Source organism: Neovison vison, chromosome 1 (assembly GCF_020171115.1).
Source record: "Neovison vison isolate M4711 chromosome 1, ASM_NN_V1, whole genome shotgun sequence".
Taxonomy (NCBI): domain Eukaryota; kingdom Metazoa; phylum Chordata; class Mammalia; order Carnivora; family Mustelidae; genus Neogale; species Neogale vison.
This window is the reverse complement of record NC_058091.1, coordinates 244,098,883-244,120,551: the sequence shown is the minus strand read 5'-3', so window position 1 is coordinate 244,120,551 and position 21,669 is coordinate 244,098,883. Positions and strand designations below refer to the sequence as shown.

Genomic DNA, 21,669 nt, shown 5'->3' with positions numbered 1-21,669 from the left:
TTGTTGCAAAAAGTGCTTATTTCTGCATTCATCATCTCCCTCTTTGTTGTGTAGACAATTTACCCTGTCAGAGGATTTGTGCTGTTATTATGAGTTTGTTTATTATTAGATTTATTTCTCCTATAAGGAAATGTGTTCACAACATTCCATCGGGGGATCTTTTTAATTGTCACATAAATGTCATCTTATGTAAATTGAATATTTATCTTTCCACAGAAGGGGGGTAGAAGGGAAAGAAGGAAAGAATAAACAACCTTCAGTCTTGGAGAGGGAAGGCGGTTCCTGATCCCGTTCACCAACTCACCCACGTGCCGTCAAAGGTGAGTTGAAAAAAAATGACTGGATTATCTCTGAGGGGCAGCCAAAAGGGAGAGTTAAAGAAAAGTTGGCAACGATGCTTTGGGGATGTTGACCCAGGCTCCCAGGTCTCCCCCACCAAACCCAGCCTGAGACCAGACCACCCCCTCCCCAGCTGGGAGCATCCGGAGAAGGCTGCAGCTGCCCCCCACCCCATCCCACCCAGGAGGCCAGCCCAGCTCCTTCCTCGAGAGAAGGTGAGCGCGGCGGGCGCCGCGGGTTGGGTGGGTGTGGCCCGTGGCTCCGGGAACCGACCCAAGGCCCCGCCACCGCCCGCGAGCCGCCCGACAGCCCGCCGGCCTGGCGAGCGCAAGCGCTTCTTCCAGAAACTGCGAGGATCCGAGCGCACTGTTTGTGCACCACAAGGTCAAGTCGGGAAGTGGAGCCGGAGGAGGAGGGGCGAGGAGGCGAAGGGTGGGGAAAGGGGCGCCCCGCTTCCTCGCCCAGTGCCAGCCTTTGGAAGTTGCCCCCTCGATTTTTAACCCTTTAGGGGTAATGGGAAGGACGAGCTGGGTATTGGGGCAAGGGGACACTGTGGGGCAAACTCCTACTGGGACCGGAGCGAGCAGCTACCCACCCACCCATCATTGCGTTCCCAACCCCCGGAAATGCGGGGCAGAGCTGGGAGCCCGGAGGCACCCGGGCGGGGGAGGGGGCGACGAACCCGAGAAGGACCCTCTCTACGGACCGCCCCTCTTTCTTGAGGTCGCCCACAATTTCAAGTTCCCCCCGCCCCGGTTGTTAGTTTCCATCTGCCGTGGGTGGGGGAGGAGGGCCGCGCCCCCTCCCCCAGACTCGCGCGCGCGCCCCTCCCCTCCGCTCCTGCCAGCACTTTCTGCTCACTTCTGGCGCTGCAAAGCGCCACGCGATTTATTCGATTCGCATTTTTAAACCAGCGATTCAGGAGCAGGGCCTAGGGCGAGGGTCTTCCAGCGTTGGAGCCCCGGGAGGCGGGGTGCTCAGTGCAAACCTCGTTCCCTCCGCGAGTGTCGCCTTCAGGCTGTTATTTGCAAAGAAACGTCTTTTTGACGCAGGGAGAAATGGCAAATTTTAAGTACGTCATTAATATGGCGCCAAAAGATTTTTTTAAGTATAAGCTTGCTTTTTTTTTTTTTTAAAGGTTGCGGGGGGCGCCGCCCGGGTCTGGGGAGCGAAGGGGGCGGAGTGTGAGCAGAAAGTGTGAGTGAGAGAGTGGAGGGGCGGGGTATGTGTGTGAGTGTGTGAAGTGTGAGCAGACCTGATGGGACTTGCACGGGCGCAGCCGCCGCTCGGGCCCGGCCCTGGGGACAGGGCGGGCTGGGGGCGCCCCAGAGCCCATGGGGAGTCTGGGCTCGAGGTGCAGGCAGACGGGCAGCCCGGCAGAACACCCTCCCTCATGAGGCCTGCAACGCTACCTGGACCCGCTTCCGAAGCCAAACAACTGGGCTGGGGGTGGGGCGGGCGGCTGGGGGTGTCAGGAGTGGAGATCCGAGTGAATAAGAAAAAAGTGGCTACTCCCCCTCCCTCGCTCCTCCCGCCCGCCCCCACCCCACCCCCACCCCAACACATTTTTTTTTTTTTTTTCTAAAGAGATCACAAGGAAGTCTTGGTTTAAAAAGAAACAGAAACATACACAGGGGGATTGGTGAATGGTGCCGACCGCGGCCATCGCAGTTGGAGGCTATTTTGGAGGGGGGGGGCGGTGAGTAGCGTCCATGGAGTTACTTTGCGCCCATTCCTAGAGGCAAGGGTTTAGGTCCAGAGGGCTGACCGTCCCCAGCAAGGGTGCGGGGCCGGGGACGCCGCGGGCCCGGCCGCCTCCCTCACCGCGACCCCGGATGGATGCGCGCCCCCCGCCCGCCCGCGCCGGCCCCAGGAGCTCGGGGTTTCGGGAGCATCCTTCCCTCGCCGGCCCCCGCCGCGGCGCGTAGTCCAGGGCAGCGCCCCTCGGAAGGGCACCGTGGAGGAAGGTAAGATCCAGCCCCCAGCGATGGGCCCTGCGCATCTCCACGGCGTTATTTTGTGTTTTTTGCAACAGATCTGCCAGCGCTCCTCGCTCCCTCGCTCTCCCTCGCTCTCTCTCTCTTGCTCGCTCGCTCCCTCTCTCTCCTGCTGGCTGCCTGTTCTAGGAAGCCAGGGCGCGGGGGGGGGGGCGGGAGATGCACAGCACAGGGGAGAGAGATTGCGCATGTTGGTCAGTCGTGTTTTAAAGAGTACATTGCGGGGAGGCTGAGAGGGGCGCATGCAACAACAACTTTTGGAAGGGTGAGCTTGGCGACCTTCTTTATTAATGACTGCGGCAAAGCGCCCCCGGGCCGGTGAGGGGGCGCGGGCGGGCGGGGGCGCGCCAGGGCTGCAACTTGCCCCGCGGGCTCTGGCCGCGCGGAGGGGCTGCGGCGGGAGACAGCAGTGGTGGGGAGGTCGTTCCGCCGGGGATGGGCGTTCCGAGGACCTGGAGCTATCTGCCCTCCTGTCGCCCTGAGTTTCATTTTGTTGATACGCAGCACGTCCGGCCGCCGAACCGGGCTGAGCCGGTGCACATGACTCCGCGCTGGGCTCACGTGCAGCGGGTCCGGTCCCAGACACCTTCCGGGGGCCACCGCCTCCGCCCTGTCGCCCCCTCTCTGGGTTGGGTGCACGCGGGCGCTGCACGCGGGGGCAGCATGCTTAGCTCCCCGGCGCGGAGGCTCTGCACAAATTAAACACAGTGTTTTGGAGGGGCGGGGGACACCCTTTCCAGGTGAGTATGCCGGGTGTGCAGCCCCGGCGTACCGGGCGGGGGCTGGGGTCGGGGGCAGCCCCCCCTTCGGGGCTGCGCGGGAGACCGGCGGGGGAGAAGCGCTAGGAGAGTGGAAATGTACCGGCTGCGGCCGGAGCGGCGGGTGCGCGCCCGCGGGGCGACGGCAGGGGGCGTGGCCCTTGTTTACCTTCTCCCAACTCTGTCGGTTCGCGTCCCGCTTCGGGGACGGTACTGCAGTCCCCTAACCTCCGCCTCCGTCTCTGCCCCCTGGGTGGTACCGGGAAGATGTAGGCAAGTGGCAGTCTCAGCCCCGGACATACACACCTGACCCTCAAATAAGTGACACTGCAGCCCCAACCCCCACTAAGCACCGCTGCAGTCCCTCTCCCGGATCCCCGGCCGCGCCCCGCCCCCGGCAGTGGCATCTTCCCGGCCTCACCTCCTTCCTCCCTCTCTCCCTCCCTCCTTCCCACCCACTCGCCTGCGCCAAGCGGAGCGGCACCCGCCCGCTTCCTCCCCGCCTGGCTGCAGACTTGTGGCTCCCTCCGGTCCCTTCCCGCCTATCCCTGAGCTTAAGACACTCAGGTCTCCAGGCCAAGGGACGAGAAGGGGTCAGCTTGGCGACTCGTAGTTGTTATATCAGAAGGTGGGGATGTCTGCGAGACAGGCAGGAAGGCTTCGCTGTGGCTTCCAGAGGCCCAGGACACCCCACACACAACCAGTCCCCCGCCACACGTAGCTACCCACTTCCCTAGAGGTTCGGCTCCTCTCACCGGCTTCACCTAAAGCCCTCCCCCTGCCCCAGGCGTCAGGTCCGCCGCCCCCGGCCCGAACCGCCTCTTGCCCTTCCTTCGCCTGGGCCGGAGCCCCCCGCAGCCACCTCCGGCTCCTCCTCCCGGCTCCCGCGGTCGGAATCACGCCGGCGCGCCTCCAGCCTGCGGTCCCGCTGACTGCCTCCAGGGGCAGGCTGGAGGCACGCGCCACCCCTCCTCCCAATCCCCTTAGCCTCAACCGCGGGCCGGGAAGCTTTTTTTTTAACCACCTTGGCTGCAGGTCTCTTGTGCCCCGGGCTGTTGGGGGCGTGTTTCCCTGTGCCCTGAGCCAAGGACATGATGCGCCGGGCGACTCTGGTCTCTGCAGATTTCCAGACTTTGCTCCCGCGCTTAGCACCCCTCGCTCATCCACTGCGGGACATAAAGTTTTACCCAGAGGCTGAGTTTTGTAGGGGGTTATAGGGAGGCTCCTTGTCTGCACTCACAGCTGCGCTAAAGAGAATTGGGGAGGGGCTGAACCGGCAGGACTGGCCAGCCGCCTTGCCTTTGTTGGAAAGGGGAGGAGCCCTGAGCTTTGAGCCTAGACTGGCCGTCAGGATGTCCCCTTTACGTTTCTGTTTGCAGACTGAATCGGGGGCCCAGGTGGTGGTACGGCTGCCTGGCCCCTCCTTCCACAGTGGCATTAACTCCCTCCCTTTACTGGTAAAATTCCCAGTAGGACATTTGGCAAAGGGGCCGTGCAAGGAGCTGCCAACCGGGCCTGGCCCTGTTTCCTGGGTTCCCAGGGTGCTGGCTTCTCCCCTACCCTGACTTCCTCTCTCACCTTAGGGCCCCAAGTGAAGGAACCAGCCCTCCCGTCTCTTCTTCCTCAGGCGGGTTGGGACTTGCAAAGCGATCTAACAAGCAGAGGAGGAAAATAACAACAGAATAACTGTAAGGGGAAGGAATGAGTAATAAAGCCTACCCAGGCAGGGAGGAGGGCTTTCATGTTTAAGAGACGCTATTTGCTTTTTAGGTCACAGGCTGCAAAACAGGCTTTGATCCGAAGTGGGCGAATAATTTATTGAGAAAGTTTGCATGGTAGGGGAAAAAAGGGGATGTTTGTTTGATCTGGAGTCCTCTGCGTTGTCCCAAGTGCTGTTGGGTGTTTGGAGTGGAAAAGCATTTGGTTCTACAGCAAATCCCTCACAGAGGGAAGTCCTTGCCCCAGGCAGCAAGCCTTGCACTGAATGTTGATTTTGAAACTGTTTGGCCAAAGGTCTCTCTAGCACTTTTGGAGATGAAGTGTTTAAGGACAAAGTTGTTTGGACTTGGGATGCAGCAATGTTTCCAGAACATTTCCCATCCAGCATGCTTTTCCTTTGCCTAAATTGCTCGGCTAAATGGCCAGTAACACTAATCCAAGAGAGCTTCCACTTGGCTTTCATTGGTAGGTGAGGTGGGACTGCTGGTCCCAGCCCCCAAGGTGCACCCCAGAATTTTGAGAATAGGCCTTTGACACTGACTACCACATCTTTGAGGTAGCACTGGTGGTGGGGGGTGGCGAGCAGTGTGTTTTGGCTAACTGGAGTTGCTGGTGACAGGGAGGAGCTTATCTTATACCCAAGACCTGGTTCAGTGACTTCCAGTCCAAATTCTTCACAACTCATCCAGCAAGCTCTTCACAGACCTCATAGTTAGTTCTACCTTTAGGTGCTCCAGGGCAAGGTCAGGATTGTGGGGAGGAGTTACCCCTGGCCTGCTTTGTCTTCCATCCACGTAAGACCCTGACTGTGTGGCTCAAAGTTTAGGAACCCAGAAAGGTTCTCAGATAACCCATAGGAATCTGGAGTACCCCAACCACACTCTGGGCTACAATAGGCCTGAGTACCAGTGGGAGGTGGCGGGGTGGGGAGGGGGCAGGGTACAGCACCTGGCGTCAGATAACCTGTATTTGAATGCTATAGCTGTGCAGTCACCAGCTGTGACAGTTGCTTTGTTCTTCATTTTCTTCATCTGCAAGTGGGGTTAATAACAGTCCCTACCCCATGATTGGTATATGGATTGAGCAATATATTGCATAAAGAAGATTAAACCCAAAGCCAGGCATGTGGTAAGCACTTGATTCGTATTGGCCATTTTTACTATTATTAATGAACTGGAGAGGGCCCAGATGCAGCTTTGACCTTTGATCTCTCCCCTTTAGGCTAGGCCAGAGAGCCAGCTCCCTTCCCTGAAGAAGGGCTCCGAAGGACCTTGCAGTGGCCAATGGGCAGCCATCTGTGGGAGCGAGCGGACTGAGCTCTGCCCTGTCTGAGGTGGAGGGTAGGGTAAGAAGGTGCAGAAGGACAAAGTAGACAAAGCCCCTTTCATTCTTCCAGGATCCCCTAGGTATGTCCCCAGAACTGGGTTTGGGGGGTGAGTATGGGCAGCATGTTTCAAGGGAGCTGGGTACCCTCTGGGACACTTGGAATTGCAGGTGGGCCATGATGAGTGTTGGAGGAGGACTAAGGCGCTCCTATGCTCGGAGAAGCAAGTTTGAGGATCTGTGTGTACAAAATCTTTTCTGTAATAGCAATTACTGTCCCCGAGAAGGCATTAAAGTTAATGAGAGATAGGAAAGAGCGGGGCTCGACCCCCGCTTAAAGCGGTTTAAGAGCATGCAGTTCTTGTTTTCTGAATGTCTGGCCTTCCCGACACAAGGAGGCTCTGAGGACAGGTTTTCCAGCCGAAATATCATTAAATTGTATTAGCATCTTATTACACACACGCCTAAGCGGTCTGCCTCAGACAGGGAGAGTTTTTGTTTCTCTTTGAAAGATTGTGTCTGGAATGGTAAATTGCCTGCTTGAAAGCCGTTCCCCCCCTTACCTTTTTTAAGGAAGAAGACGAAGTCCTGCTGTGTGTGGTGGCGGGCAGGGCAGGCCTGGTGGCCCCCAGGGAGGAGAGGCCGGAGGCCAGGTTGGGGTGTTTTAACTGCCCAGGGAGCTGCTGCACTAGTGGAGCTGAAAGGCCCACTGTTCCCAGGGTCAGCTGGAAGAGCGTTAATGGAGGCCCAGGGTGTTTGAGTTTATTTGTGGAGAGGTCTTTAAAGGGGGCTGGCATTGGGCATTGGTGTTTCAAGTCCAGACCCAAGGCCCCCACTAAGACCAATAGCTAGTGCTGCCAAGAAAACATCTGCCACCAAATTGCTGCCCTATTACTTAGTTGACATTGATCATTAGCCAGGAGCCCAACCAAATAAAGCCTCCTGGAAAATGTGTGAGGTTAAGATGGGGAAGGCAGGCTGTGAAAACAGGACGAAATCTTGGCCTGGGGTGTTTGTTCCTGCAAGCTGCAGGCCGGCCAGCTGGGCTCTGTGCTCCCCACACTTCTGTAGGGAGGGGACAAGAACATACTCCACACTCCCTGGGTACCAAGCCCATCTTGTGTGCTGGGGATAACATAAGGGGCCATCGGGTCTCTCGCGGAGATCCAGACAGACGGTGCTTCTCACTCCCCTCCCCGAGGAGGAAGGCATTCAACAAGTAGATCACCAGACTGTAATTGTAGTGGAGGTTCTGAAGATGTTGACTAACGGCATTGTGGGCTCTCTTTAGATAAGGTAGCGGGCGTAGACCTCCTTGACATTTAAGCTGAAATGTGAAGGATAAAACATCAGACATGTACGCACTGCATAGAATCTTCCAGGCAGAGAGCACATCTGTGCATAGGTCCCAAAGCATGAAATTTGTGGCTTCTTTCCGGAGATGAAAGGAGACCAGTGTAGCTAGAAAGCCATGAGGAAGGGGATAGTGGGCCCTGTGAACTTGCTGAGGTAGGAAGGGGCCGGATCATGTAGGATATTGTGGTCAAGAGTTTGAGTTTTGTCCTTTGATCAGCAGGAAGCCTTTGAAAGATTTTAAAAAGGGGGTATGACATGATCTGATTTATGTTTTTTTAAAGGTCACTCTGGCTGCTCTGTGGATTCTAGATAGGGGAGGAGCGACAGCGGGAGCTGGGAGATGAATGCAAAGTCCAGGCAGGAGATGGGACTGGTTCGGCCCAGGTTGGTAGCAGTAGACAGGCAGGGACAAATGGATGCATTCAGCGTAAGTTCTGGAGGGAGAGCCCACTGGACTTGTCAGGGGTTGCCTGTGGGGCAGAGATTGCAGAGAGGCCGTGGGGCTGCTGCACTGAAGGATCCCTAGGACACCATGCTCAGAGGAGAGCTGCGTCTCTGTGTCTCTGTGCTGGGGATGGTGTGGGAGGTGCCAAGGGGAGGAAAAGGGGACCCTTGCTCTCCTAGACTCTCCTTTATAGGTAGGGCTTCAAAAGCACTTTTACCCCCACAAGTAAGTGCCTTAGGATAGTAGGGTGTTCTCCCAGAGCAGACCTTGCTTTGGGAGAGATTGGAGGGGCCAGTGGAGAAAGGAAACTAGAGGCCAAGACCCAAGTGTCTGCACCCACCCCCCTGGCCTGGATTTTGGCTTTGATGAAGGAGTCCTCCCTGACTCCTAACTGTGTTGGAATGGGGGTTCCAGGGAAAAGGACTGTCCCATGGGAGAGCCCAGGCCTCCTTTGGCACTTCATTAGCCACTTACAGTGGAGGCTCACCTGAGGCAGGGAGGCCTTTGGAACAGACCTGGTTCAAAGGAAAGAAGCTTCACTCACAAAACAGTAGCTTCCCTCTGAAGCCTAGTTATTATTCCAATTAAGCCACACACAATCTGCTCCCTTAATAACACCCTATCCAAGAGAACTCTGGGGTGTTTTCACAGAGGGCAGGTTGGACAGGGCTGAGGGTGGGGTACAGGTCTGCATGCTGCAAGTCACTGTGACAGGTCCCTGGGCAGCAGGAAACAACATTACCAGAAGGGCATTGGCCGTCAGAGGGTCCTGTCCCAGGTGGTCTGACTTACAGTGTAGGTGCCCCTGGGTGAGGGGGTGTGGCTCGGAGGACTCCTCACCTGGCCCTAGATTATCACAGAATGACTAGCATCTATGTGGAGAGCCAGCCACTGTGCTCAGGGCTCAACGCTGCTCTCGTTTATTCTCACCAGCCAATTCTGGCCCATAGATGTGTTTAGTTTGGCCCTCTCAAAGTGTTTTTAAAATTCTGAAGCAATTGCCAACATTGGAAATTCAGGAGACTCATGTGAAAATCCAGATGGAATCCTTGTCATCTGGGAGGTACATCTTTCCCAAGAACCCAGGTCTGTAGAGGAGTAGCGTTAGAATTTGAACTCGACAACCCAAATCCAGAGTTTCTTTTCTTCTTTGAGAGATGTGGGCCTGGAAGTGGAAGCACCTGGGATCCACGGGCAGGATTGCAGGAAAGAAAAGTAGATGCGGTTATAGCACATATCCTGCTGCTGTGCTGCCCCCACCTGTGAGAGTGGTGGGCTGGTAAGAGGCAGACTAGGCTCAGGGCCCTGTCAAAGTCATCTTTGTCACACTCAGATGCTGGAGGAGAGCAAGGATGGAAGCTGTGGGTAGCAGAGCATTATTGTCCCATTCAATCCACAACCTGGGCCATGGGACTGCTTGTACTCTGTTGCACGGAGGCAGAGAAGTCTGAAGGTCAAGAGCATGTGCTCCTGAACCAGATAAACTTCTTATAAGCACTGTGATATTGAGCAAGTCATTTAGCCTCTGTGCTTCCTTTTCCTCATCTGCAAAAGGGAAGCAGCCATCATGCCCACTGGCATTAGAGGGTCTGCTCTTAGGGTTTCATGAGGTCCCTGTGTACCAAGTCATCCTCCTCTTTCTGTCACAGTATTGAGGAATTTACATCCCTGGCACTTATGCCGCTGGTAGCCTCAGGCTCTGCCTGCCCCTGTGGAGCTGCCCAAGGGAATCTTTCTATCATCCTAATCCTGCTGTTAGGGGACACTGGAGTGGGGAGAATGTCTTGGCTGAGGTCAGGTCTGAGGCGGAGGGTCCTGCTTGACCTAGAGGTCTGGATGGTTATACCCCACCTTAAAGAGCTGATATTCCCTTGTCTCTGCAGGGTCACTGGGATATAATGGGAAACCCAGGGCTCGGCACAAACAGACTTGTTGGAGTGGGTGGCAGTGACAGGCGCCCCATGGGATCCCAAGCAGAGGTGGGGACCCCGGTTGGCCGGCAGCTGGACTGAGCAGCAGGACTTCTCTTGACTGACATTGGCTCCTTGCCCTTTGCTTCGGGCAGTGAGGTGGCCCAGGTTCCAGACGAACAGGAAAGTGATTGGAAAATGCTATGGGTCCTGAATCCCAGATCTGTTCTCACATTAGGACTCAGCTACTGACTAGCTGTGAGACACAGGGCAGGTGAACAAGCCCCTTGTGTTGCTCCCCTCCAAGAAGAGTCAAAAGCAAGCCCTGCCACCCTGGACTCTGTGGGATCCAAGGAAATAGTGGGTGGGAAAGCGTTCCCCACAGGCAAGAGCTGACCCTGGCACAAAGGCAGCTCAGTGTGGGCTCAGGCATAAGACCACATGGATTCAAATCCCAGTTCAGCCAGTTAGAGTCAGACAAGGCCCGGTGCCTCGGTAGTCAGGGAAGCCAATGGCTCGAGCTTCCGGGGGTGTTAGGATCATGAGCCGAGCCAGTGTTCTTAGAGGAAGGAGTTCAGTATGGGGAGCTCATCCTACCTTGAAGTAAAATCCTGTAGTTGAGATAAAGGTGGTTAATGTTCTTATCTGGAGAAGGACATCGCTTGAAGGAGGGCAGCCCAGCCTAGGACCAGTCCCCCTGGGCTGGGCGTGTCTCAGGAACCCAGCTTGGAGCGTCCCGTCCCTCCTCCTATGTCCTTTCCAAATCCTCTGGCCACCAACCTCAGAATGTGCCTTCAGTGCTATCTGAGCTGGCTTGTCTCTAAACTCAGGTGGCATGGTCCCTCTGGAAGAATCAGTCTTGTTTCCCCTTTCTGCATCTCCTCTGGGGTGGGAGTGGATTCTCTGGGCCACCTGAGCTGTGTTGAGTGGAAGCTAGGGCTGAGCAGGCCGTAATCATTGTTCTGGGGCCACTGACTCCCTTGCCCTCCTTCTGTCATCTTTGGCTGGACTCCTGCTCATCTTGGGGCTCTGGATTCAGGAGGTGGGAGATGCAGCCCTCTGTCCCACTCCCAGGGCTCCTGTGGGTGGCTTGGGAGAGAGAGTGAGACTGGCTAGGAGAAGGCTAGGGCAAGAGGGCCTTGTTCTTGTTCTTAACTACAGCAGGGTGAGTATGGGGAGGTAGGTTGTTGGGCAGTTTTCTGAGAGACTGAGGATTCCCCAAGCCTCCTATAAGTATAATGGAGCCTGCCTTTTGTTGCAGATGGAAGAGAAGAGGCGAAAATACTCCATCAGCAGCGACAACTCTGACACCACTGACAGTAAGGCCTTCCATTTGGGGCTCCTACAAGGAAAGCATTTGAGTAATTACCAGGCCCCCACGCCCAAATGGGGGGAGGCTGCCCCATGGTCTCAGTGTTGATGAAAGTGTTAATCAGGCCAGGTCCTTTTACTTAGTACTGAGAAAATCGTACACATGTGTGGCCTCTAGACCCTTGCTGTCTTCTTCACCCTACTCCCCTCTACCCTCTAGGTCTCAGTCCCACATGTTTTGCTCTGGTTGGAAAAGATCATCTCCCCTCTATTTCTTTGCATTTGCTGCTCCTGGCTGCTAGGAGCACATCCCTCTCCCTCTGGCCCTTAATGTTAGATCAGGACCCTGTTAAAGTCTCTGCACAACAGACAGAAAATCTGTTAAGTTTTATTATAATTACCTGACAGAAGTATCATTTCTTAATTAGCGGTAAGCTCCTTGATAAGAGGGGTCATGTCTGGCTCATTGCTGTGTCCCCAGTTAGAGCAGGTACATAATAGGTGTTCAGTAAATGTTTGTCAACGGAATTAACAAGGGATCTTGGCAGGAGAATCTGAGAGGTAGACTTGTGTATGGGCTGTGTGGCAGTTGGATGACTTGGGGGTCACAGGGATGGTCGAGGAGAAAAGAGGCTTAGGGAGCCCCTTCTCAAATGTGGGGGGAGATAAGGGAGGTTTGCGGAAGGTGGGAGCTTTTCTCTGATACCAGAAGGCCGCTCTTCCCAGATGCCTCAGGAACCTGCCCTGCGTGAGCTGGTCGAGTAAGGAGTTCTGTTGTGCCCTATGTAGGAGAGGTACATTGCCAACTCCCTGCAGCCTGGTGGGAACCCACACAGAGGAAGAGGCTGAGCTCATTGCCAGGGAGGCTGGGCCTGGAGCCCTGCAGCTCTGCACCTCAGTTTGTTCACGAATGTGTTGAGCAGCTGGGGATAGCCCCCCAAGATCCTGAGGACAGACACCAAGATGGCCAGTCAGTCCCAGCCCCTTCCCTATCTCCAGGTCTCATTCACTGCCCTTTAGAGTCTGTTTGCTTAGCTCGGCTCTGGTGTCTAACCTGGCCAGCCTTTCCTCTCTGTGGCAGGAGATCACAGCGTCCCGCCCTCTGTGGCCGCAACCACATTGGCTGTGGCTTGTCTCAGCAGAGCCAAGAAGAACCGCATCCTTTGCTTCTGACTTCAGTCAGGCACGGGAACCCCTGAGGGCCAGGCACCTGCAGGAGTGGGGGTCTGGGCAGCTGTAGTAGAGTTGGGCTGGACTGTGGCTTACTCCCTTCCCACCAGCCCCCCACCCGTGCACCCTGTACCCACTCATGGCTGCTGCCCCTTGGACCCACGGGATAAAGGCTGTAGTCCCGCGGTCCAGCAAGGGCCTCGGACTCTAGTGGTAATATCTCATGTTTATCGAGCCATGCTCTGGGCCGGGGACTCTGCTAAGCCTTAAGAGGCGTGGCGTCCCTGAATTCTCACAGCTTTTTGTTAAGTTAAGTTAAGGTTAAGTCATTTGCCCAGGGTGACAAGCTAGCAAATGGGTTTACTTTATTTTTATTTTTATTTTTTTAAAGATTTTATTTATTTATTTGACAGACAGAGATCACAAGTAGGCAGAGAGGCAGGCAGAGAGAGAGAGGAGGAAGCAGGCTCCCTGTTGAGCAGAGAGCCCGACACGGGGCTCAATCCCAGGACCCTGGAATCATGACCCAAGCCGAAGGCAGAGGCTTTAACCCACTGAGCCACCCAGGCGCCCCATGGTTTACTTTAGAGCAGCATTCTTCCTACTGTCCTTTCGTGCCTCTGCATATCTACTGGGCATCATCCCAGATAGGATAGTATCTGTAGCTATCTCCACCTAGGGCAGGAATGAAGCATGGCCACAGATGGCCTCCTTCCCCAAGGAATAAGCAGAGGATCAGAGAGGGCAAGGGACCTGTAATGGATCACAGAATAAGCTAATCGTGAGTCTGGGTCACTGCCTTTTATTTCCCAAGCCCCTATGCTTGGTGAGTGGAGGAAGCACTCACGTCCCCACACGTCCTTGGAGAGGTCCAGAGCAGGGACAGGGTCTCACAGAGGTTTCCACCTCCTGAACATGCAAGTCAGAGCCTTCCTTACAGGCTTCCTGTCCTTGGTCAGGGGTAGGTGGTGGGTGGGTGGGTGGTGTCCCTGGCCTTCCAGGGGCCCCTAATGGGCTGTGCTCTCTCTGCAGGTCACGCTACATCTGCTTCACGATGCTCCAAACTGCCCAGCAGCACCAAGTCGGGCTGGCCCCGGCAGAACGAAAAGAAGCCCTCAGAGGTGGGTAGTGATGAGTGTCTGGACAAAGAGGAAGCGGTGGTGGGGAAGTGACAGGAGTGGACTGCTGTGGAGAGTGAGGGAGGGAAAGCTGCAGATGCGAGGCGGGGGGGAGCCTTCCCCCCAGAGAGAATAAGCCCTGCAGAGCCAGGCCAGTGTGGCTAAGTGCCGTGAATGGGAGAAGGGGGTGCATGTGCCAGCAGTAGCCGTGTAGGTTGGTGTAAAGATGTTCCAGTTGAGCTGAGTGAGAGTAGAGGCCTTTCAAGGATCATAAGCTGGGTAATGACAGAGTCTGACGTGTTCACAAAAGGCCCCACTGGCTGCTGTGAGGAGAAAGGAAAATGTGGGCAGGGGTGGGAGCCAGGAGGACTTTTCTGCAGTTGTCCAGGAGAGAAGCCATGGTGGCTGACAGCCGAGTAGTGGCAGTAGAAGAGGAAGCAGTCAGATTTGGAATGTTCCGGAGGATAAGCCAAGGGCACCACGAGGTGCTGATATGGGGGTGAGGGCTGGGGTCCTCAGGATCATCCAGTTAAGTTATCTGCTCCTTCTGCCCGAGTCCCATGCATCTGCATCCCAAGCCTTTCGTACTTGGGCCTGGGATTTTTCTTATGGCAGGTGGAGGTAGGTATGCCTGCCTTCTCGAGCTGTGGAAAAGAGCACCAGGGGTGGGTAGTGTTGGACATGAATGGACATCATGATCCTGTTTCTTGTGGCCCCTGAAAAATCACATCCTAGGACCACATCACACTCTCTCAGGTCCTCAGTGCATTGCACAGGGCACAGAAGAGACCCTTTGCACAGATGCAGCTGCAAGTGCATTGAGCCCCCAGGAATGGGGTTTGAATCTGGCCCTGCAGCATAGCCAGGAGCTGGGCTGGACATTTCACTTTTTTAATTCTTCTCAGTGCATCTGTTACAATGAGGAAATTGAGGATCCCAGGGTTGTGTAGCCAAGACCTGAAGCTCTTCAGGCCAACATTGTCAAGGGTGGGAAGGCCCAGAGTCTTGGTGCATAGCCCTTGAAGTGGAGTTGGGGAGGGTATCTTTGTTCTGAGCCTGGAGCCCCGCTCCCCACTAACTGCAGAAGCAATCATGGCTTCGGGGGCAGTCCTGAGCAGCGGTAGTTAACCTGTCCCTTGGGGATAGTGGGGGCATCTTCCACAGAACCTTGCATTTGGAAAAAAAACTCCTCATGCCGACCTACCCTAGGACTCTCTTTTTTGTGTGTGTAGGGTGGGGATTGGGACCTGATGCCTCCCATCCCCATCCCCCAACCTAGTGTCCTCCTTTGGCCTCATGGGAGAGGGGTAAAGATGGAAAGAGATGCCTCTGGGAATGCAGTAAGGACTGGGATGAAAGCTGAGAATTAGGTGGGCATGGGGGATACTGTTTTGAAGTTCTTAGTGCCCTCTTGTATCAGCCCTGCTCAGTGGGTAGATGGATGTGCTCAGGGGCACTGGGATGCAGGAGGCAGAGTGTGCTGTAGGACTCTGGGAGCCTCTGGGAGCCTCTGGGACTGCCTCTCTTCTCCTCTACCCTTACTCCCCTCCTGCCTTCTTACCCCCAATTTAGAGCCACTGGGCCTCCCCAGTTACTATAGTTGCATTAGTAAAACAATAGCCACTTTTATGTTCCTTTCCTGTACCTAGGAGGCAGGAATTCTCTGCCCTTTTTGGAGATGAGGAACCTGCCTCAGAATTCAACCTGCCCCTGCCCACTGTGGCTATTCAGATTGGAGAAGAGTGGGTAGTTCTGGGGAGCTGCTGGGGATGGCCGATTCCCCCAATTCTGCCTGCCCTGCTTTCTCCAAGCACCAGGAGGAGGTGGGGCCGTTTCTCAAGGTAGCGATCCCAAGGGCAGGGCTGCCATCTGTACCCTGGATAGGCCAGGGGCTGGGAGGAAACAGGTGTCAGTGAAGGCTGAGGGGAAAGAGTGATTTGCATGAGGCTAAAAATTCCCCTCCCTCTTGGGTTTTCCAGCACAGAGCCTTTGAACCTTTCTCCACCTAAAAATAGAATCACATCTTTGTAGGGGTGCCAATGCCCAGCTCTGCTGGGGACTGGTTTTGTATAGCCCTGGGTTTGAGCCCCAGGGCCTCTGCAGGCAGCTCTGAGGCCTGACTGAAGACATCCGCCCTCAAGTCCTGGGCTCCAGGAGGGCTGAGGAAGCCCTCCCTGCCTTGAACTGTCGCCAAGGACAAGTTTTTCCTCCCACAGCAGGCTGGAGTGCAGCCTGTGAGGTTTCCCTCGTCCCCTAAGTGAGGAGGCTGAACCATAGCCGGCATAAATTCCAAGTGATCGTGAGGCCGAGAGGAAACCATCAATGAAAGCTTCCAAATTATTTGGCTCATGAGAAGGCAGAGATGAAAAGCAAGGATTTGGCGGCAGATAATGTTTGCGCTAAATCTCCTCGCTGGGCTGTTCCCCTCTCTTTCTGTGAGGGGATTGAAGAGGAGGCCCTTTATAGTCTGTAGGGCCTAAGGGCAGAGAGCTTTGGTCACCTTGGTAGAAAGGGATTTGTGAGTCCCATTTGTCCAGTCCCCTGCAGTAATATATCTGTGGGGTGGCTCTCAGGCTAGTCAGACAGTGTGTTTCCAGTCTGACCCAAGATCCCAGCCAGAATACTTGTAAATTGATGTGCATGGTGCAGGCCTGTCCCTAGTGGGGAGCCCTTGGTTCCCTTTGTCTCTTCATTTCTCAATGTGGACAGTGATGGCATGGGGGTTTTGATAACCAGGAGTTCTTAGCTTAGCAGCAGCACCAGCACCTAGTGAAGCCAAAAGCCACAGTAAGGGCTGGGCTTGGGTCTACGCCAGACCAGCGGCTGCCCCTGTGATGACCTGCCAGGGGCCGCCCTTCTCAGTGCTCCTGAAGGTATAAATCTAGGGGTTCTCTCTATACCAGAGTAAGGTGCTGCAGGGCTGGAAAAAAGTGCTCTGACCAGGAGTCAGGACCCTGGACAGGGCCGAGGCCTGGAGGCCCAGCTTCCCTTCTGGCCTTTAACCAGTCAGTGGCCTCCCTTGGCCAGAGTGAAAGAAGGGGTGGGGGAATACAGGCCTCAGTACTGGAGCTGAAGGGACAGGCCCAGGGGTTCCTGGGAAAATGGGTTTTCGGTGGAAGTGTACCAAGTCTGAAGTCGGCTGCAGGATCCCCTTTGGCAGTAGAGGAAAAAGGTATAGTTGACCCCAAGGACACAGGCTGCTCCCTTCCTCTGCTCTGCCTGCCTATAGGATCCCAACAAAGCTGAGATGTGTCCCTTAGGGCTTAAATCAGCAGGCCAGCCCTGAAGGAAGGGAAGGGCTTAGCCTGTCCTGGGAACTAGTATATAAACCATGCTGTGGCCTTGGGTTTCTGGCTTGGCTTGTCTGACCAGATCGCATAACCATTATTGGTGCTTTACCACTTCGTGGGTCCTATCTCTGCGAACCTGATGGAATCATGAAGGCTATTCTTTTAAATACTAATACCAGGCCCCCCTCCTACCTCATTCCCAGAAGTTCTGACTTAAATGGTCTGGAGTGGGGACCCCAGGTCTCTGTACTTTTTTCGAAGCCCTTTTGTTGGAAACCAGGTTTGAGAACTACTGCCACGGACCTTTCTCCTTAATTTGTCAAGATGGGAATTCCTGGCTTGATCCTCCCTGGAAGGATCCTGAGGCCGAAGGAAAAAGGGGAGGCCTTCCAGCCTGGTTCAGTGACCTAAGCAAAGGCAGGGAATGTGGGTGAGTGGGGTCCACCAGCTGATCCCTCCCCCGCCAACAGTGGCCAAGGGCCTGACAGTTTTCTGCCAAACCATCGGCCTGGCCTTGGTATGAAGGACAGTTCAGGAGGAGACCTGAGGCTGGCCCCGTAGGTTGGAAGCTGCTGTTTGAGGCTGTGTCTTTCTCAGGCCTGGTGCAAAGAGGCAGACGGAAGGACAGGCTGAGCGGTGGGGGTTTCCCCTGGGCAGGGTTTTCAGGAAGTCTGAGTCCCCCAAAATCAACCAATGGGCAGGGACCCGGGTCTTCAGGACCCAAGAGCTACTGATAGTGATTAAGCTCAGCAAGCATGTGAGGGCACCTGACAGGCCCAGCTGGATGCCAGCGGGGAGAGGATGGGGGAGACGCAGAAAATGCAGGCCCTGTCTCCAGGGAGCTGATCCTTTGGTAGTAGGATGCAGGTGCTAAACAGGAAAGCGTCTGTTAGGAGAGGTTCGGCCAGCTTTGCCACTGAGGAACTCTGACTGTTCGTCCCTGAGCCTCCAGGTCATCATCTGTAGAGCCCTGCCATGGCCTCTCTGTTCAGTAGAAGTGACTGTCCTTCCTTGAGGCTTGTGGAGCCTAAAGGTGGAGGAAGTGAGTGGAGGTGCAGACTGGCCTCCCTGGGATCGAAGTCTCGATGGTCCCAGAATGGGGTGGGATAGGAGTTGGGATGCATCTGTCCTTTTCCTTTGTAGGCCTTGGTGACAAATTGGTAAACCCCTAGATGAGAGAATAGGGCTCTCTGCAGTTTCCACAGGGGCCCTTTACCATAGCTTCTTGCCCTTGGGGACAGGGCCTCAGAAAAAAAGATGATCCTTGTGAATGCACAGTCTCTGTCACCACTGGGGTGTCCCCTAGACTCAGGGTCCATGAAAGTTTCTATCTAAGTTCCCCCCCTAGAAAAGGCAGCAAGGATGCAGCTTATTGGCTTGACGTGTTGCTTTTAAAAAATGGGATCCTTCTACCCTGGGTACCGGCATGGGTGGCCAGAATGTGTTGGGGTGCAAAACCACAAGGTAAAGAATATGCCTTCCTAGAGGAGCACAGGTGCTATCCAGATGTTTGAAATAACATTTTTTTTATTAAAACAGTGATGGCATATGTTATAGTAAAAGGCAAAATGCCGACAAACTTTAAAGATAAAATACGAGGTGCACCTGGGTGGCTCAATGGGTTAAGCCTCTGCCTTCGGCTCAGGTCATGATCTCAGGGTCCTGGGATCCAGCCCCGCCCGCATCAGGCTCTCTGCTCAGCAGGGAGCCTGCTTCCCCGACCCCCACCTCTCTGCCTGCCTCTCTGCCTACTTGTGATCTCTTTCTCTCTGTCAAATAAATAAATAACATCTTTTTAAAATATAAATTAATTAAAAAAATAAAGATAAAATACGAGAAATCCAGAAAGGTTTTATGCTTGCCTTGTGGTTTCAAGCCATGTTTCTAGTCAACAGTTCCTCTGCCGCCCCGTGGGGCAGGCAGGCAGGCGGTGAGGGGGAGCCCTTCCACTGGGCCAAGTGCCTGCTTTCTTAGACTCCCGCTGCCTTCCTCTGGGGTGGGGAGCAGAATCCACTTCCAGTATAGTTAGAACTAGTGCTGCTTTCGCCAGCTGGAAAGTCCTCCTGGCCTCTGGGGCTTGTCTTGCAAAAGAAATGTGTGTAATAAATTCTTTTAAAGAGCAGGAAGTGCTGTTATCCTTATGAAAGAGAAAGAGGGTATGTGTTTGAGAGATGGAGAAGTCTGACCAAATTAGCCTAGTGGTAGCTTGAATGGGGCTGGGCAGAGGGTGGCTTGTTCAGAGTCCTTCTCTGGTATTTTATGACTAATTTAAAGTAAGTTTGCTCTTGGCTGAGATACTCTCTTTTTTTTTTTCTTTCTAAGATTTATTTATTTATTTGAGAGAGCCAGCAGGGGTGGGTGGAGGAGAGAAGAGAGGAAAAGAGAATCCTAAGCAGGCTCAGTGCTGAGCAGAGCCCAATACAGGGCTTGATCTCATAACCCTGAGATCATGACCTGAGGTGAAACCAGTAGTTGGAAGCTTAGCTGACTGCGCCACCCAGGCACCCCTGGCTGAGATACTCTTTATCAGATTCCAGCCCAGGTTTTTTTTGTTTTGTTTTGTTTTTAAGATTTTATTTATTTATTTGAGAGAGAGCATGGGTGCGCATGTGCATGAGTAGGGGAGGGACAGAGGGAGAGGAAGAAGCAGGCTCCCTGCCCTGCAGGGAGCCTGTCTTGGACCTCAGTCCCAGGACCCTGGGATCATGACCTGAGAAGAAGGCAGATGCTTAACAACTGAGCCACCCACACACCCCTCCCCCAGGAGAGACTTCGTAAAAGAAGAAATACCTGGCTGGCTCCCAGGCAGCAATATTACAGCAGTTAAAATATAGTGCAGACCTCAAGTAGTGGTTTACTTCGAGTCTCAGTTTCTCTATCTGTAAAATGGAGGTAATATGGATTAGTTGGCATTATATGTAGAGATACATGTATATTATATATACTTAAAACATTTAGCATGGCACCTGATTTAATAGGACAATTACTTTTCAAAATTAGCTGTTTTTTTAATAAAAGATTTTATTTATTTTAAAAAGAAAGATTTTATTTACTTATTTATTTGACAGAGAGATCACAAGTAGGCAGAGAGGCAGGCAGATAGGGGGGGGGGAAGTAGCCTCCCCACTGAGCAGAGAGCCTAATGCGGGACTCGATCCCAGGACTGTGAGATCATGACCTGAGCTGAAGGCAAAGACTTAACCCACTGAGGCACCCAGGTGCCCCTTAGCTGTTGTTTCTAATGAGATAAAGTACTCAGAAAAAAAGCAACTGGGATTTAAAATGAGGTATTCAGTAGTAATTTCATTTGGCTCTTTCAGGACAGACCCCCAAACATCCTTTGGAGGATTTGGGGGAAGGTGCCACTCCTAGCTTTATGTTGGGACTCCTTGACAATGGTCAAGGAGAGGCCATCTTGGCCAAAGCTATTTTCATTGACTTTGGGACAGTGACCAAGACCAGTTCCTAAAGCTACCTGGAATAATCTTTGGGGCCAGTCCCCTGCATACCAGGCAGGATGGGAAGTTTCAGAGTTTAGTCCCACTTCAGACAAATCCTGGGGTTCATTCATTTATTCGCTGTACAGCATTTCTTGAACACCTGCTGCATGGCGGGAATGGTGCCACAGACCGGTCCAGTGATAATCAGGACACATGCAGCCTCTGCTTCTCTCAGCTGAATTACTGGAGGAGATGGACATCCAACAAATAATTACACAAATAATCCTACTTTGTAATTAATGATAAGTGGCAGAGCCATTCCTTATATAACTGAACTTCCTCTTGGTGTCTCTCGATCTGAAATACACCCTGATACAATAATTCACCCTTGAGAAAAAGAAGCAGAGACCAAGGTCCCAGGATGAGATGTTCAAATGACATCCACTAATCTCGTGATCATGTACAAGAACTCTGTGCACGGCCCACGGAAAGTTGCCTGTGGTTGTTGTCTTTGCTTTTAGAGGTCATGTCAGCCTCCACTTTTAGTTTCTGGCAGAGCCTGTTCTGGGTTCTTCCTGGGGAAATAGGTGTGGAAAACCAGACTGTTCGTGGTTGTCGTCTTCAGTCTCAGGAAGAGGAACTGGAGGTCAGGGCTGTGCGTGTATCCCTGCGTCTGGGCAGAGCAGGGTCAAGCGTTCCCTCCAGAGCTGCTCTGGCTCCCCAGCACTCAGATTGGTTATTACCTTTGAGTTTTAGACCTTTAGACATTCTTCATACTGTTTGAAGAAGCTACAATTAACATCTCCCAAGCAGCCCAGCAGAATGTGGTTGCTAGGCAGCAGACTTTTAAAGACAATTTGTCATTTTCTGCCATAAGAGAGAAAAAATAGTAAACATTCATGTTCTTGGAAAATTACTTGTTTTCCACCTTCTAACTTTCTGGCCCTGGCAAGGCCTCTGGTTCATCAGTGTCTGTTTTATTCTTTATTTAGTTTTCATAAATAATTCAGAGGCATTTGGGGAGAATAATTGAGCCGTTTTCAAGCTTAACCTCTGGTCATTTGGAACAAAAAGGATGTTTGGGTGGCAGTTGGGTTACCGTATTTGTGGACAGGTTGTGTATAATATCTTTTCTTTTTCTTTTTAAATTTATTTTTATTAGAGAGAGAGAGGTCACACTTGGGCAGAGAGGAAAGCAGAGAGAGAGGGGGAAGCAGGCTTCCTGCTGAGCAGAGAGCCCGAAGTGGGGCCTGATCCCAGGACCCTGAGATCATGACCTGAGCCGAAGGCAGAGGCTTAACCCACTGAGCCACCCAGGCGCCCCGACAGGTGGTGTATAAATGTACAGTGCAGAGGACCCAACTGCCCAGCTGTACGTAACCTCGGGCAGCAACCCAAGAAGGTGGCTTCCGGTCCGTGGAAAGCTCTTGAGCCATTCAGCCTTTGTTTAGCACCTCCCAGGGCTAGGCCCCATGTACACTGTTGGGCTCCAG

General features: G+C 53.7%; 2 protein-coding genes across 14 annotated transcripts in view; one reads left to right on the top strand and one right to left on the bottom strand.

Annotated features, from left to right (window-relative positions):
• Window positions 1–394: 394 nt before the first annotated feature.
• Window positions 395–21,669, top strand: part of JADE2 (jade family PHD finger 2) — a 53,217-nt gene continuing 31,942 nt past the window's right edge. For 2 of the 13 annotated variants that reach the window (XM_044227484.1, XM_044227384.1), the window contains exons 1-4: window positions 2,521–2,601; window positions 6,035–6,219; window positions 11,109–11,166; window positions 13,361–13,449. In XM_044227484.1, coding sequence (XP_044083419.1) covers window positions 11,109–11,166; window positions 13,361–13,449 — 147 coding nt within the window. In that variant the 5' untranslated portion in view covers window positions 2,521–2,601; window positions 6,035–6,219. Of the gene's footprint in view, window positions 555–681; window positions 724–2,003; window positions 2,039–2,194; window positions 2,307–2,520; window positions 2,602–3,033; window positions 3,077–4,232; window positions 5,942–6,034; window positions 6,220–7,773; window positions 7,877–11,108; window positions 11,167–13,360; window positions 13,450–21,669 lie in introns of those variants that run through there. The other 11 variants (XM_044227408.1, XM_044227390.1, XM_044227431.1 and 8 more) reach the window with 11 other exon arrangements.
• On the bottom strand, window positions 2,532–3,533 carry LOC122891650. The gene is made up of 2 exons (XM_044227494.1): window positions 3,264–3,533; window positions 2,532–3,025 (listed from the first exon to the last, which is right to left on the bottom strand). The coding sequence occupies exons 1-2, from the start codon at window positions 3,499–3,501 to the stop codon at window positions 2,532–2,534; spliced, it is 732 nt and encodes a 243-aa protein (XP_044083429.1). The 5' UTR covers window positions 3,502–3,533.

Bases quoted from the DNA above. Each gene is read 5' to 3' on its own strand.
- LOC122891650 (XM_044227494.1), bottom strand. From the start codon at position 3,501: ATGCCACTGCCGGGGGCGGGGCGCGGCCGGGGATCCGGGAGAGGGACT. The intron at 3,026-3,263 runs GTAAACAAGGGC...TAATTTGTGCAG, and splicing joins ACCGACAGAGTTGGGAGAAG to AGCCTCCGCGCCGGGGAGCT.